This window comes from Apus apus, chromosome Z (assembly GCF_020740795.1).
Source record: "Apus apus isolate bApuApu2 chromosome Z, bApuApu2.pri.cur, whole genome shotgun sequence".
Lineage (NCBI taxonomy): Eukaryota > Metazoa > Chordata > Aves > Apodiformes > Apodidae > Apus > Apus apus.
The window spans coordinates 31,129,540-31,147,003 of record NC_067312.1 but is presented as its reverse complement, the minus strand read 5'-3'; the positions used below and the strand labels follow the sequence as shown (position 1 = coordinate 31,147,003).

Here is a 17,464-nt window from a genome sequence, read left to right as displayed (position 1 = left end):
TTTTTGGTCCTGTAAGGTTCCCACATGTAATGTAAAGTAAATGGGGAGGAAAATGAGCACATCATTATATGTTGTTGGAGATTCAACTTGTCCTCTCCCTGGTGGATTTTTACTGATGGCTTTGTAGAAAGCTGCTCCCTTTTCATTGCTTACTGAGCTTTTTGCGACAGGCGGGTTCAGGAAAGAAATTAGTTTGAGACATTAAAAAGCATGAAAAACTGAAAAATGCATCCATTATCATTAGATTGAGTAAGATGCGGTCAGTAACAAATGTAGCTAAGGAAGGGTGAAGATGGAGTGAGTCAAAAAAGATTGATGAGGCAGAGCATTCACAGAGAGAAAAAAGTACAGGTTAGCTGGTCAAACAATAGAAGAAGATAGCAGTGGAAAAAGATGCCCCTTCTTTCATCTAGTGTAGAAGAATGGAAGTGTCTAAGTGACATTAGGCAAGTTACGTTAAATCTGTGAAGTCCAACTGCCAGTTTTGCAAATAATGTATCTCCTTTTTCTGTATCTGTTTCCAAAGAAGATGTGATCTGGCTTGAGAGAGAAAAACAGAATAACATAAAAAAGATCGACTTGGCCCTTAGAAGTGGGCATACCAAAGCAACTACATACTGAAAAGAAAATCTTACTTGATGCTTGCTAGAATAAATGAGATTACTGCAGCTATAGCCATTGTATGGGCAGAACAATTTTGTATAATAGTTATGTTGACATTTTTACAGTTGCTTTTCCTCTATGGGTATGTTATAGGATTGTGATTGTCTCTATCTTACTGTGAAGTACTATGCACTGACAGTCTCTCAATAATACTAATTACACAGAAGTTGAAACAGTTAATGGCTTGCTCTAATGAATTACAGGTAAATACTAATGGGACTGAGGGCAATGTTATAACAACATTTGTAATTTATTAAAGATGGTAGAAGTAATTTTCATTCTTTCAATGTTTGATGGTGATATGGCATAGAAATTGGAGCAGAGCTTACCTTATGCTAGGTAAAATAGTTTTCTTTTGCTGGTGTCATCTCAAGTGAGCAATTTCTGCATTTCCTGTATTATTTCATGCTAATCCAAAGTGATTTTTGTGTGTAAAGGACAGTTCATGTTTCTCAGAATCTATTCCATTTTAGCAAAGTCTTAGGTAAAAAACAGCCTTATGGAACACTTAGGCCTTTGTAATACTCAGTGGTTCAACCAAGCAAATCCTTTGTTTCTCACTCTCCTCCCCCCATCACACAAAACAAACAAGCAAAATAAACCAACTCAGAAAACAAGAAAATAATAAAGCAAATGATAAAATACATTTTTCAAGAGACACTGCATTTTTCGGAGTTTGCTAGAAAGGACAGAACTTTCTTGTCTATTACAATTTGCAGCACTGTATATTTATGTGAACAGTTTCATTTTTCTGTTTGCTGTTGATATACTTGTGCTTTCAGCTTTGAAATACTCCGTATGTGCTGAAAGTCGTAGTGGATGATCAGAGTTATGACTGGGAGGCATGCATGAAGAAGGTGTGAGAGTAAGAAAGAAATATTTACATGCTGAATATTCCTTGATTAAAGAAAAATATAGGATCACTCTGTTAGCTTAAAAGAAGAAAAAAACAGGATAACTAGAGACTGCTGTGAAAATAATCTAGCAGATACAACTTTAATGTCTGAAAGACATAAAAGTGCCAATTCTCAATTGCTTTTTTTGTCTGATTCTCAGGCATCTGTTAAAGAAAATGTATGTAGGCCGTGGTTCTTGTATACATGGATAAATCAGCATTCACTAGGATTTATTAATTTGTGTAACTAAAGAATTTTAAAAATGCGTACCCACGTTAAAAATCTGGATTCAACCAGCCTTACTAGTTTCAAATAAAGTCACCAGTATGAAATGTAATTTATTGTATTGTTACTATAAGAATGCATGCTGCAGATTTTATTTAAATACTGAAATACAGAAAATGAGCAGCAGTTAAAAATCTGTGGCAAACAATTCCTGTTTCCAGCACCTTCTCTTAGATCTCAGCATTGCCACAGGGAAATCTATGAATTTTTTTAACACAAGAATTAATAAATATGAGCATTTATTACAGTACTTAAAAATCTAAAGTTCTGTTAGATGTCTTTTATGGAGAGGAGCTTTCATGAAGAAGAGACCATTAACATGGACCAATGGTATGCAATAGAATGGAAGAAAGATAGATTATAGAGTCAGTTTAGACTGAGATAGTTTTTGATCAATTTTAAGGCAAGTCCTTTTCTGTAGACTTTCTTGAGATAATTACTTTAGTTTTTTTCTAACTGCATTATGTGAGTCAAATGACTGGTCAGTGCTACAGAAGGTTGAATAGACTCTAAAAATGGCAAACTGGAAAAGAAGTTGGTCCATGAGACACTAAAATTAGCTTTCATAATGGAGACCAGAGACACCTTGTTAATAAGCTCTCTTGTTACTAGAAATAGAGCAACATCTTTCTCTCTCCTCTGAGATGGAGAGTGCTTGACTTTTTGACAAGTGTGTTTATCAAGATGTATATTACACCATCCTGAATGTCCTGCTATTGTGATTCTACTGCTTCTTTCCTCACACTAATGTGAAATTATGGATGTGCTTAACATGTACCCAAGCTTTGTGAAGAAAACAAGGAAAATGCCATATTCCTATTATACTAGAAAGTATAAATTGCTAGTCTCCATGGTGGGGGAGGAGGAAGATATTTTCAGGGAAAAAATGCTGAGGAAAGCTGATGTATGTGACTTGCAAATCCTAGCTGTAAAGAGAGCGTACATCAAGCCTTCCTGTCTATGACTGTGAACAAAATGCTTAAGCAAATAAGGCTGATGGTGATTGATACTCAAAAGTAGAGTATGTGGGTGGAATGTATGCTAAGCCTTCTTTTTTTCTGTTTATAATAGTATTGGCAGTAAGAAACACATTATGACAGCCTGCAATTCTGATTATACATGAAAATGGGGAAAGATGGGGTGATAAGTGAGATTTAAATATATGCTAATATGTTTCAATTTAGACACTTGTTTTTTTTTTCCTAGTGTGGCAGGGCATAAATACCCCATCACTCTTGTATTTCAAAGGAAATAATAAACTGCAGTCAAATATGTAGACATTTTAGAACATTGTAATTAAAGTTTCTTATACATATTTATATGTTTACATGAAAAGGCAGGTAATTAGTGCCTTTTGTTTGTCAAATGTTTTACACTGGATATGGTTTCAGGGAAGTGAATTTTTGCAACTGTGTTTGGAAGCCTGTGGTGGCATAATAATATGCAAAAGTTTGCTCTCAGCATACCTCTGTTCTCTTAAGTTCTTCCAAACAGACACCTACTCCATTGATTTATCTATTCCTTTTCCTTCAACTTCAGTTTTGTCCACCTGTTTCCTTTGCAGAGGGTATTACATAGTTATTGTGCCTTTGAAGAGGTCTCGTGGAAAGTTTATCAAACCATGGGAGAGTCCAGATGAAATGGAACTAGATGAGGTATGGTATGTTTTTTGTTGTCATTTTCTCCTTCATTAAAAAGACAATCTAATTATGGTATGTGATTAACTCACTAGTTTTAGAAGTTTTGGTTGTCAGGATATTTTATATTTATATTTTAATTAGCTTGTGGGGACTGAAACAGCCATTCAAATTACTTAAATTAGAAGACAATAAAGACATTAAGTTGCAAGAAAGCACACAGAGTGTCTGATCTTTGTTGGCATTAATATTTTATTATTTTCCTATTGTAAAGCGTAATGCAAAAGTGCAGAAGGTGAAATGAGTTGTCAGCAAAAGCTTAATCACCAATGATATGAACTCTAATAAAGGTCTGGTTCATTAGTGGGGTGTTTACTAAGCCTGTAACAAATGCTAAATTGTAATTTGCACTGCAGTTTAACATTTGACCTTCTTGTGGTGTTTTTACCCAGTTCTGACACACTATAATGCTTCTGGTTAGAAAGATTTTAGAATAGTCTCCATTCTACTGGCAGAAACAAAGAAATTAAGTAGGAAATTGGAAGTAAATTAATGAATAAATTAATGAAGTAGGAAAAAACAACATTGTGTCATCATTCAGCACTACAAATTATATTAACCCAAAGGGTGGAAGTAGTTTTAATTTAGAAATAAGCCTGGTAATGCTAGAAACCAATTCATTATGTTATTAATATATTACTAATTCTAGGAGGTATAGTCAGCACTCAGTCCTGTCTTCCGTTTTACTGAAAGACAGTATAACTCATGCAAACTTGTCTTTCTTCTTTCAAGCTGTAAATTTGGAATAATATTAATATTTATTACTGTAAAGCTCTTTTGAGAGCCCCATATGAAAGCTCTGTACAAAAGGTATTTGTTGTTCTTAGTGTTGTGTCTGGTTACGATTTTAGATCTCATTCAGTGTATGTTTTATCTCTGCAATTCAAAGACCAAAGATCAAACTCAGTTTCTTTTCTGCTGATGTAACCATCTTTTGACTGGATCCTTTCCATTTTTCCATTTTTCTATTTTGGTTTTGGTGGATTGAAGAGTTTTATGTTACAGTTACTTCTATGACATAGACTTCTCCATAATGTAATCTCTGGGAAATAATTATAATCTGCAAGCAATTACAAGGGATTTTTTTTCCCTTCTCCCATTGACAGATGGATGTCAATTTCAATGTTTGCACCAAAATGTAAGGAAAATAAAATCTTCATCAAACTAACAGTGCTGTGCTGCAGAAAACTTTCAAAATATAAATAGAAGTCTTCCAGTCTTTAGTCTGTTTTCCAGTCAGAAAAGGTAAAGAAGTTTATGTACAGCAACAGGAGGATCCTTAATCAGAAGGTTAAAAACAACTGTTCAAAGGAAGGCATGTTTTTCATTACTGCTGACTGATTGAAGCCTGTGTTTCCTCTTGACCATTGTCACCGTTTGACTCAGGTTCAACAACACTCTCGATCCCCTCCCCCTCCCACTCAGCTAGGGAAGGAGAGAGAGAAAAAGAGAGAGACTTGGCTGGATTGAAAACTAAACTACACAGCTTTAATTAAACACTAATGATGTAAGAAAATATATACAATTATATACAAATGTGTTAGGAAATGTGCAAACCCCTATTGCCTCCCCTCACCCTCAGCAACTCCCACAGCATCTCCTTAGCTGCAAAAAATCCTGAAAAATGCTGCAGTTGCCCAAGAAAGCGCAGAGTGATGAGGGTCAGGAGAGCTCGAGCCTGGGGGTCGACGGTGATGGATGGACGGAGTCCTCCCCAGACACCGGCCATGAATGGAAGAGAAAGGAAGAAGAAGCAGGAAGGAAGTTGTCTTCTGTAATCTCTGACCTTCCTCTGAGCTTACGTAGATATATGGAATGGATTATCTCTGGCCAACTTTGCTGTCTGTCTAATTCAGCCTCCTACAGGGGGTCATAGATCTCCCCGTAGTGTCTGAGCTGGCAGAGTAAAGATGCGACCTTGAAGACCCAGCAGTTAGAAAAACATTCCACTGTTTGTTACCATTCCTAGCTGGATCACTCTGCTACTTAAAGGAAAGCTTACTAAAGGAAAAAAAAAAAATCAGTAACATGAAAAGTGGCTTCATCCTGGTCTGGGCCAGGACAACCAGTTTTATTTATGTGATATCTCATTTGATTCAACTGCAGTGATAATTTGCTTTGTTCTATCAGCTTCTTCTCTTTAAAAGAACTTGGATTGAAAATGCAATGCCATCAGCTCATGATCATAGCCCTGGGTGACATCAATACAGTTAAACAGTAAAACTCTGACAAATAGATCCATACAGTAATGGAAAACTGATTCAGTAGTACCACCCACATTGAACATCCAAGAGCTGTAGTCATGTTCAGCAGCATTAACAGATTAAGGGATAGGTGCCAAATGACATTGAACTTTGTGGCAATTATATTCTACGGGTTCTGCTGATTCCCATAACAAAGGGTCATTTTAATCATCCTGTTAGTTGCAGTGCATTAATCTGCATAACAGATTGATAAAGAACATTTATTAATTCAGAAATATTTGGGTCAGGATGGGTTGTTTCCCACTTCTACCATTATAATTGAGAACACATTGTAGAATTAATGGTGCAAGAAATAAGATATGCATTGACTGGAAAATGAAAATTGTTTCAGATAACAAACTAAAACTCTTGATATATCTTTTATGATTGCCACCAATACATATAGAAGATAGTAAGAAAAATACAAAAGCAGGCAACAAATGTATTTCCTGCTAACTTGTTCAGTTTATATTACTTAAAAACTTGTTTTACATTTAGCTTTGGAAAATATATGCATACTGTTATTAGGTGTACCATTCCTACAAACATGCAAAAACAATGGCCCAATTAAATAAAATTGGGAAAAAAGCCACAAAAACCAACCACAGTATTCTCTGAACAAATAATTACCCATGGTTAAGTGAAGATACTTGTGCATATCTTTTTTTATTACAATCTCAGATACCTGCCTAGTATCAGAAAGGCTTAGGCAGTAGATTTTCCAAAAAAGTTACAAATTCTTTGCTTAAGTTGTAAGAATAAAAGTATTTGCTGAAAATAATACTCTGGAGTGTGGGATCCAGGTCATAACAGTCCAGTACAAAAAGCCCTCCAGCCTTACTGTATTTACTTAACCTTCCTGGTTCCTTGAATTTCAGTTCTGAAAGAAACAGAGATGCAGAAACTTAAAAGAGCAGACAGTGGACTAGATTTTGTGTATCTGAAAATAGTAGTTATTAGAGATACAATCATATTTTATCAGCTAAAATTTTCATTTTATTTATAACATCATGAGATTTAGTGAGTTTTAATAGATATGTCATGCAAACAAGTGAAATATAAACAAAATATTAAAATGTTCAGTAAGTATTACCAAGTGGAATTACTTCAGATTTGTAAGCAATACAACCTAAATCAAAGTCTGCTTGTTAAGTCTTAAATAAATAATAATGTTACTGAAATCCTAATATAAAATACAAGGAGCTATATGTGCAAGTAATGATATTTGGCAACAACCCCATTTACGTATGAAGTATGAATGGGGCCACAGGTTCGTCTGAGATCTATTCAGTCATGTGTGATCAATGTCATAGGCCAAATTCGTATCTACACACAAACACATCTAGGTTTATCTGGCCTTACATGATGAACAACCACATCCAGGGATGGTGACTCAACCACCTCCCTGGGCAGCCTATTCCAGTGTCTCATCACTCTCTCTGTGAAGAATTTCTAATGTCCAATCTAAACTTACCCTGTTGCAGCTTGAAACCATTCTCTCTTGTTCTGTCATTGATTACCTGTGAGAAGAGACCAGCACCAACCTCTCTACAATGCCCTTTCAGGTAGTTGTAGAGACTGATGAGGTCTCCCCTCAGCCTCCTATTCCTCATACTAAACATTCCCAGCTCCTTCAAGCATTCATCATAAGATTTATTCTTTAGGCCCTTCAGCAGTTTCATTGCCCTCCTCTGTACTCGCTTCAGCACCTTGATATCTCTCTTGAATTGAGGTGCCCAAAACTGGACACAGTACTCCAGGTGTGGCCTCACCAGTGCTGCGTACAGGGAGACTGAAGTTCAGGAATTTAGTATTGCCAGAGTGCTGAGCAGTCCTTCTGTTAGAGAGAGAAAAAAATGCTATTCATAGCTACTTAATATTGACCTATTTATATTTCAGAGTTACCAGAGAATGTTAAAGATAACTAATACAAATTTAGTTTTAAAATTTGGATTTTTTTCAATTTTTTTTAATTTTTAATAATGTTTTTTGAATAATTACTTTTTATGTCTTATTAAAGTTTTTTATGTCAAACAGGACATTGAAAAATACCTTGCGTATTCATAGGCAGGTAGAAAATAGAATAATGTATTAAGGAAGTGATTGTCCCCCTGTATTCGGCACTAGTGAGTACACACCTTGAGAACTGTGTTCATTTTTGGACCCCCTACTATAAGAAGGACATTGAGGTGCTGGAGAGAGTCCAGAGAAGGGCAACAAAGCTGGTGAAGTGGTCTAGAGAACAAATCCTATGACAAACAGCTGAGGCAACTGGATTTGTTTATTCTGGAGAAAAGAACACTGAGGGGAGACCTTATCACTCTCTACAACTACCTGAAAGGAGGTTGTAGCGAGGTTGGTATTGGTTTCATCTCCCTAGTAACAAGTGATAAGACAAGAGGAAAAGGCCTCAAATTGTGCTAGGGAAGGTTTAGGTTGGTTATTAGGAAACAATTCTTCACTGAAGGGGCTGTCAAACACTGGAATAGTCTGGCCAAGGAAGTGGTTGAGTCACCATCCCTGGAGGTACTTAAAAGACATGCAGATACAGTACTAAGGGACATGGTTTAATGGCAAACATGACAACGTTAGCTTCATGATTGTGCTCAATGATCTTATGAGTCTTTTGCCACCTAAATTATTCTGTGATTCTATTCTATGGACTGACTTTATATATGTATATATACATACACATCACACACACATGTACTCAGAGAAGATACGTTGCTTTACTAGCTTTTTCTTTTTTTTTTTTCTTTTTTTTTTCTTTCTTTTCCAGAAAAAACAGTAACAGACAATGAAATTTGAACTAACTCTGGTTTATATTCGTAATTCGTGCAGTGCAATTACTACCTAGTATCTCACCTTAACAAGGATGACAAGAAATGGAAAAAAATTGCAAGAACTGATTTGGTGATACATATATGCCCCATGAAATGTGGATAAATCATGTTTTTGTAGTTCCTGGTCATATATTACATTTTCTCATTACATTGTCAATAAATTTCATTAAAATTGCTTACAGTTATCTTTCTGTTATTCCTTTCTCTCTCTCTCTCTTCCCCTCCCTTCATTCTAAAGCTGCTTAAGGAGATAGCTAGGAAACGCAGAAGCATTCGTCTTGGGAGGGAAGTTGAATTAAAGCCATATATTGCAGCTCACTTTGAAGTTCTTCCTACGGAGTTCACATTGGGGGATAAGAAGCATTATGGTGGCTTTGAAAATAAGCAATTACAGAGTGGTCAAGAATATGTCTTCTTTGTATTGGCTGTAATGGAACACTCAGAATCTGTAAGTTCATTAATAATTTTCAATCCCAAAATTACCTTTCTGCAATCATGAAAACATTTTTTCAATGCTTGTTCCACTTGCCAGAGGCTGTTCGCTTTACAACATATTCCAGAGCATCTCTAAAGCAAGTGTATCCTTGCTTAGTTCCAGTTAATTCCTTTAACTTTTCTACTTTGCGTGCATCTTTATGTGTTGCTGCTCTGTATAACTGAAACCTAAGGATCACCTTTTATTAGTTGTTTTGTAGTCTTTCACAAATTGTATGTTCTGCTGTTTGGGACCATTGACACAGGTTGTGAGACATGAACTTTGCAGCAGAATCTTTCTCAACATATTTTAGAAGTTCCTTTCTTGCCTTAATACTACCATTGAATAGTGGTGTTGGATGTGCAGGATTCTTGGAAGGATCTCTTAAGTCAGAGACATGCACAGCTAACCTCTTTAGTGAACTGTTAGAAATTTAGAAAATAATTTAACAATAATGTAGATTCCTGAGGTGAGCTAATGAGCTGTGGTTCCTCTTTATGTAGTTCATCTTGTAGTTACGTCCCTTTATGCTTGAGTTAATCTACTGCATGTAATATATAGAAAAAAAAAAAATTAAAAAAAAATTAAAAAAAGAAGAAGAAGAAATAGAACTGTTGAAAGAAGCTGAGATGCACATTAACATTTTAACATACTATTTTTGATACAGTGTCTTTCTAATTGGTGCCTAAACCTGACAAATACATTTGCTGGCTCAGCCACTTGAAACTACTGCTACAATAATCTGAATTCTAGTCAAATGCTTCCAGTGTGTAACTTGAGAATTGCATTATTGATGGCTACAGATTTTGCCTACTTAAACATGATGAGGAAGCAGTATCATTTTTAATACTTTTAGATGCATAGGTTCATTTGAAAATAAAAAAATGCCTCCTGTAAGCTCTAACATAAAATTTCCTTTTCACTTCTTGATGATTGCTGTATGGACAGAGAGTTCTGAAGGTGCTGCACCAGAAAGGTTCAAGCTGGAGAAAGCAGGCAGCTTTTGCCTATAAAGTTGGTGGCCTAAAAATTGTGTCAGAAATTGCCTGCACTAAAACAGATCTTTTCAATACAAAGTACCATTTCTTATTTATTTTTCTTTATTAATTAAGGCATTGGTCATTTCATATAACCCCAAGGTTATAACTTTTCTAGGGAGAAATCAGGATGAAAAAACAGGGATAGGGCTGTAAATATACAGCTGAAAATGCTGGTACTGCAAAATATATCCAGGGGCTTACTATTGAAGATTTCAAAAGACATTACTAAACTGGAATATGATCAATATTGGGTTTATCATGCCATCTGAAACATTTATGTGATTAAGTAGCATGAGGTAGTCACAGAGAGTGAATAATTTATAAGGGTGAGTGAAACTCAACTACCAGTGGTCCAGTGTATCTACTCTCAATATAGCTGGTTTTCTTCCAAGGCTATGCATCTTACTGCTGTATGAGTTCTAACTTGTGAAGGATGTTTTTCCTGATATTCAAAATACTTTTTTACTTAAGGTTTCTCCTTTCACACAATTTCACTGTCAATCGGGAGAATGTGTTTTACAAGAGGACATGGGGGGGTCTGAATTTATTTAACTTAGTAAAGTGAAAGATGAGAGAACTTATGGTTAAACTCTATACATATATTAAGCATGTTAGCAAAAGGAAGAGTGAAAAAACCCAATAAGTAAATTTGGCAAAATAGTATATCAGTTTATATTAGTCATTAATACATGTAGGTGAAAATTAGAAGTAAAATCTGATTTTTTGGAGAACAGGTAGAAAGTGCTTCTACTGTTCCCTCAGTATCTCTCTGTATCCCTTTCCAGGCAATTTTTCTGCCTGCTCCAAAGGAAGAAGCTAAATTCAAAGAGTTTCTTACTGTAGTAATGGGCTTTTTTTCTATCTTTTAAGAAGATTGAAGATAAGAAAAAAAAACAAACCTCAGTGAGCTCAGGTGTTTCAGGAACGGAACATAGAGACTCCCAAGTTTCTAAACAGCAGTTGCAGACTTCCAAACATTTGATGCCAGGTTTAGTTGAGCATAACATGACTGGCCATCATTGGCATGGATACTAGCTTAGTACCAGCTAGTGTAAGTGCCTCAGCTTTGCCAGTCCTAGTCCTTTCTCTAATGTTAAACACATTGTTGTAGCCCAAGAGGCCAAAACAAGGCCAAAGACAGTGTAAAAAAGCACACCTCCTTTGATAACACTTGTCCTGGCTTTGGGCATCTTTCAGAATACAGTGCCAACATGATACATGAAAGCTAATATCTTCTCCTGGTTTTCTTACTATCTCTTAGCTGGCATTCCTGATTTGAATAAAGTTTTTAAGTCCTTTCCAAGAGATGTAATTCAAGTCTTAGTTTAGTGACAGTGAAGACACAGTTCAGCAAAGACAAGATAGAAGTGCAAACCATTGTCCACTTTACTGTAGCTCAGAATCCTTTACGTAGTCCAATTTTAACAGGCTGGCTCCACACCCATTCCTGTTTGTAACTCTTCACTCAGCCATAGATCAAAAATCTCAGGACAGATCAGAATTTAAAAAAAAAAAAAAGTAAAAAAAAAAAAAGTTACTGTTTTCTATTCACAGGTCTTATCCTAGGCCAGTTGGTTTTACACCGTTCAGTAAGACAAAGATTTTCAGTGGCCTCTGTTGATTCATAATTCTGGTTCCATCCCTAATAAAGATTTTGAATATTTAGCTTCTCTGATTTCTACTGTGACTTCCCCTGTTTTCCAGTCTTAAATATAAGATGTTTCTGTCTTCTATAAGAACACTGTTGGTCAAACAGTTTTTTTCTGGTAAAAAATCATCGTATTATGACCATAGGACACTTTTCTAGTAACCTTGTACATTCAACCCCCCGTGTTACTCTCATTCTTTCAGAAGCACTCTTTCATATCTTGCAGGAAGAAGTAGTGTTATGCCAATATGAAGAAAAACCAAAACCAAAAAATTAGTAGCTGATGGGTTATATTCCTCAGTTTTCTAATATTTCATTTTCTCATTCATTGCTTAAGTTGCAAAGTGTTCTATGAAGGACTGCATTACCTCATGTGTCTGCTAATATGTGAAGCACGAAATAAAGATAATAGTAACATCACATCATTCAGTCTGAAAGTTTATATACTGCCTGATTTGAAGAAAAAATAGCATTTTCACGTTGCCATTTCCATTGTATCATTATCTTTTGTAAATTTATTTTAGATCTAAGATAGTTAATATTTTAAATGTACTCCATCATTAAGTAAGATTTACTTTTTTAATGTAGACCATGTATGCAACCAGCCCATATTCAGATCCTGTTGTGTCGATGGATCTTGATCCCCAACCAATTACAGATGAGGAAGAAGGCTTGATTTGGGTTGTTGGACCAGTTCTTGCAGTGGTTTTTATCATCTGTATTGTCATTGCTATACTTCTTTATAAAAGGTAAGTTTACAAATTAGTTTTCTTGTCAGGTGTTTAACTTTCTGATATAGAGGCCATTTTATAATACTGTTCCATACCGATTTTGGTACTACTGTATTAACTGTCATCGCCTTGCAATATTTCCATATTTATTAATGGTTTCCAGAACACTGCAGAATTTTTAATATATTGACTCAAAATTTTGCAATATTTACGGGTATGAGGGTACATTTTTCTGCTGATGGCACTCTATTAAAATTTATGCATTTAAATGCTTTTTCCACTTTGCATACATTTGTGAAGGAAATACATGCTTGCGTAGAAATATGTATGGAATTCACGCCTTTCACTTTTAAAACTTATTTTTAGATATGTAATAGTAATACGTTAGGGGTTACATGCAGCTTGATGTTAAATGTGATTTTAAACTCCACTCAAGTATTTTGAGTTTTTACTTTTGACAGCTGGCCTTATTTTAGCAGTGTAACTACAAGAATTTGAAGCTCTGAACTGAGAGATTAAAGAAACATCAGTAGCTGTTTTATGCTAATCTTTCCATAAGATCAAAATTCACTTTTCTTCTTTCTGTGTCTGTGACACAGTTGTAGATTTGCTTTTACACAAAGGACTTTCCTCTGCCTTACAACATACTAGATGAAAACTGTGTATCATGCCTTAATTTATACATACATACACGATGCCTTTTACAGCATAAATGAGTTTACAGGGTCAAGATACTAAAGCAAAACAAAATTATCAAACCCATAAAATTTATTTTAATGCTTAGATTTTGTTTCTAATGTTTTTTTAAATATATTTATAAATTATAATAGGGGAATACTATAAAGATGCTGTGACCTTGTTGAGGGACACATATTAGGCATAATTTCACTAAATAGAGTATGTCTTTTAAAACTAATGGTTATGATGCTGTCACTTGCATTTAAATATTTAAATTCTGCTACCCTGTGTGCTCTTCTCACCTTAAGTGTCTCCAGTCAAGTACCTGTGAGGTTACATGTAGAGAGATGGCTTCAGGTTTTAGAAAGATAATTCTCTTTTCAGCAGTTAAAAACAAGTCCAGAGTTAACCTTAGGTTTGCATTCCAAATAGATATACATTTATAGATTGTTTTTTAGGGCTCTAATCATACAGCACTATAGTACATGGTCTATGGCTTGCAGATATTATGTCTGCTGAAGGTTTCTATTAGTGTTACTGTCTCAGTCAATCTAATTGATTAGTAACTAGTGAACCTCTGTTTGTGTCTGTCTGTCACTTTTAAAACTAGTCTTTAGAGATGTGCCAAAAGCAAAATACCCTATTCTTCTGTTTCTTTTGGAGTATTTAAAGTAAAACTTCTTTGACATCACAAAACAAATCCCAATAATGGCATATAAAGCAGATGTGTAAATGCTTCCGGAAATATTTATTACATTTATGGAACCATAATAACAATCTTCACTTCTATTACCAAAAAAATTTTAAGCATATTTCAAATGAGCATGTAAAAGTTTTCATCAGTAATGTGAAGAGATTGCTGTTCACTGAAAACAAGGGACACATTCTCCATTTGTTATTTAGTACTGGTACTGACACTGATCAAGAAAATGTTCATGTGTATTCATTTATTTTTCTATTTTCAGCTATAAGTTCTAAATTGTTAAACTGCACTGATTTGGAAAATTATAAATGAGAAATTATTATTGTAGTTTTACCAGTCTATGGTCCTCTGTGAACTTTTCATTCCTGTAAAAAAAGTACTCTATAATTGGATATTTTTTTTCCAGAATATGCAACCTGGATGCAAACTAGCAACTAGAATTTGATAGCTTCAGTGTCTGCGGGACAGCAATAACTATACAAGACAGTAGGCATATTAAACATAATGCTTTAAGAAAACAGTGAAATTCAATTTCTAACTTAATTCAGTTGATGGGAATTACTGTGGCTACAGGAGTTGGACATGATAAAAATATGCAATAAAAAATAGGAAAACAAGTTTTCATGGATACAGGAAATTTTAGAAGTATTATTTCTGGAAGATATTGGAGTATAACTCTGACAGGGAGAGAAAAAACAAGGTGTGAAGGGCAGTAACTCAAACAATTATCAACTATGCTTAATTCCCTTTGTCCATAAAAGCCTTTATGAACAGACTCGAACTGCTAATCTCATGATTTACAATACTACATTTACATTTTTATTTAAGTCATAGAGAAAGGATGATTGCAGTTTCTAAAAGAATCTTTTTTTCAAAAGATACTATCACAGATAGTATGGATAAGTTGCATGGGTTTGTGTGAAGCATATTTAACTCTTACAAAGACTAGGAGTGCATCAACCCCTTTATTATTTGTTGGTAGTTTGTATAAAGGTTATTGCATCTGTATTACTGATCTTAAAATCTGAAAGCAAAGATACTGCATGGAACGATTTTTGGATCATATACTAGAGTTTAGCCGAAAGGTTATTACAGCTTAGTACTTAACAGTGGAAAAATGGGGAGAATACTGAAGAGTACCTTTTGTTGTCATCAGATATACTAAAATATCCAAGACAATTGAGGTTGATTCATGTACTGCGTGCAGAAGAGCTCACAGATTCACAGAATCATAGGATCACAGCTCTGGAGATTGTCCCATTCCAACCACACTCAGAGCATGGCCAGCTACAGCAGATTGCTCAGAGACATGTTGTCAAGGTTTAACACTGGGCTGGCAATTGAACAAATGACAGATGCTCTTTATTAACCCCTCTCCCTTCCCAGTAAGGGAAAGGGAAGAGAATAAAGGAGACAAACTTATGAGTTTGAAACTAAATAGCTTTTATGAAATAGTAATAATGGGGGGGAACAAACAAACAAACAAACAGTACAAAAATCTGTACTTCCCCCTCAGTAATGCTCACATCACCACTGAGGCTGCGGGACAGCCTTGGGAAGGTCCCAGACTGGACTCCTGGAGTCAGTAGCAGGTAGAAGCAGGATGGAAGAATGCACACATGCAGGAATGCACAGATTCAGGAATGCACGGATTGGGATGAGAGGCAGATGAACAAACTTGATCTTCATTATCCATCAGCTTTATACCAAGTATGAGACTTATGGGATGGGATACTTTGGTCAATTTTGAGTCATGTGTCCCATCCACTTCTCACCATAGAAGGGTTGCAAATATGACTCCTTTTCCTCCCTTTCATTTCCAGCACACAGGAAGTTTAGCAAAACAAGAGTGACTTTGTTTTCTACAGGAATAAGTATAAGAGCCTTTCTGCATAACATTCTCCACCTGTAACTATTAGGACTGAGTCCAAGAAGCAGACACTGACTGAAAAACATGATGTTAATTTTGGAAAGTGCTGTTACTTAGCAGAGACTTAGCTGAAAAGAAAAATTACTAAAAAGAAAATTAGTTCTGTCCTAACTCAAACCAGGACGTGTCCAGGCAAGTTTCAGTATATCCAAGAATGGAAAGTCCACCACCTCCCTGGGCAACCTGTTACAGTGTCCAACTATCCTCACAGGAATTTTTTTTTTTACTTGAGTTGCAATTGAATTTCCTGTCTTTCTGAAGCTGATATCCTGGCAAACAGAACTGACTTGGCCAGTGTTCACTGTACTCTGTCATTGCAGAAGTGATACCATTCTGCAGTCACAGGGAAGGGAGACAGTTTTTTGGAGCAGATATTTAATCTATTGGACTTAAATCTAGACAAACAAATGTAGGGATCCAAATAAGTTAAGTAAACATCACTCTTTTTTTGTATATTCTTGCTGTCAAGAAAATAATTTTTTTGCTAGTTTAAGCATGGAGTAAAATATACAAAATATACAGCATAGTGAGATTTATATCCAAAATTTCAAACAAAGGCAAACAATTACCTAGATATAGAGATAGTACAGGCTAACTCTCCTCTAGAGTCAATGCCTAACAATTGTGAGGGCAGTTTGACTCACAGTTTATATATCATGGTGTTTTTTATAAAGCACTACCCCACTGCAACCTACAGTTTAGACTAACTTCCAGTAAATCCTTTTGACTTGCTTTTGAGTGTGTGATACACATTCAATTACACAGGATTTAGATGGTTAGGAAGCCAGTTAGTGATTATTAAAGAGCTCTAGAAATTGTTCATTGTACCTCAAAAACTCAACAATTACAAAGAGAGTACATGTCCCCATTAAGCATATTTTCATCCCCTCTTTATTTTTTTGCAATATATTAATTTAGGTGGCAATTACTGCTTTTTTTTTTCAAAAATCACGATTTTCTAATTTCAGCCTTTTGGTGTTGAAGAGCAAAATGTTCCTCATCCTAGATTTTTCTGGAGTCAGGTTTGTTTGTGGAGTGGGATTCCATTTGTAGGGAAAAGAAATGAAAGCCATATTGACATACTTTGTCTTGTTTGTTCTTGCAAAGTGCAGTGTATTTTTTAGTTCAGAAGACAGGAGCCTATAATCTGTTGAACGTAGTGCAGTTTGTCACTCTGAATCACAGAATCATAAAAGAATAGTTTGGGTTGGAAGGGACATTTAAAGTTAATTTAGTCCAAGCCCCTAGCAGTCAGCAGGGATATCTTCAACTCTGTCAGCTTGCTCAGAGCTCCATCCTACTTGACCTTGTATGTTTCCAGGGATGAGGCATGTACCACTGTTCTGGGCATCCTGTTCCAGTGTTTCACCACCTTCACTGTAAAAAATCCCTTCTCTGCAGGCTCTGCTAAAAAGTCTGTCCCTGTCTTTCTTTTAAGCCTCATTTAAGTATTGAAAAGCAGCAATAAGGTTTCCCTTCCCCAGGCTAAACAGCCCCAACTCTCTCAGCCTTTCCTTATAGAAGAGGTGTTCCAGACCTCTGATAATTGTTGTGGCCCTCTTCTGGACCTGCTCCAACACATCCATGTCTTTCCTGTACTTAGGGACCCCAGAGCTGGACACATTACTCCAA

At 35.6% G+C, this 17,464-nt stretch overlaps 1 protein-coding gene across 33 annotated transcripts in view; it reads left to right on the top strand.

Annotated features, from left to right (window-relative positions):
* The window catches only part of PTPRD (protein tyrosine phosphatase receptor type D), a 397,759-nt gene that overhangs the window by 282,949 nt on the left and 97,346 nt on the right, over positions 1-17,464 (top strand). For all 33 annotated transcript variants that reach the window (XM_051642281.1, XM_051642270.1, XM_051642269.1 and 30 more), the window contains 3 exons: positions 3,409-3,499; positions 8,866-9,075; positions 12,379-12,539. In XM_051642281.1, coding sequence (XP_051498241.1) covers positions 3,409-3,499; positions 8,866-9,075; positions 12,379-12,539 — 462 coding nt within the window. The remainder of the gene's footprint in view (positions 1-3,408; positions 3,500-8,865; positions 9,076-12,378; positions 12,540-17,464) is intronic.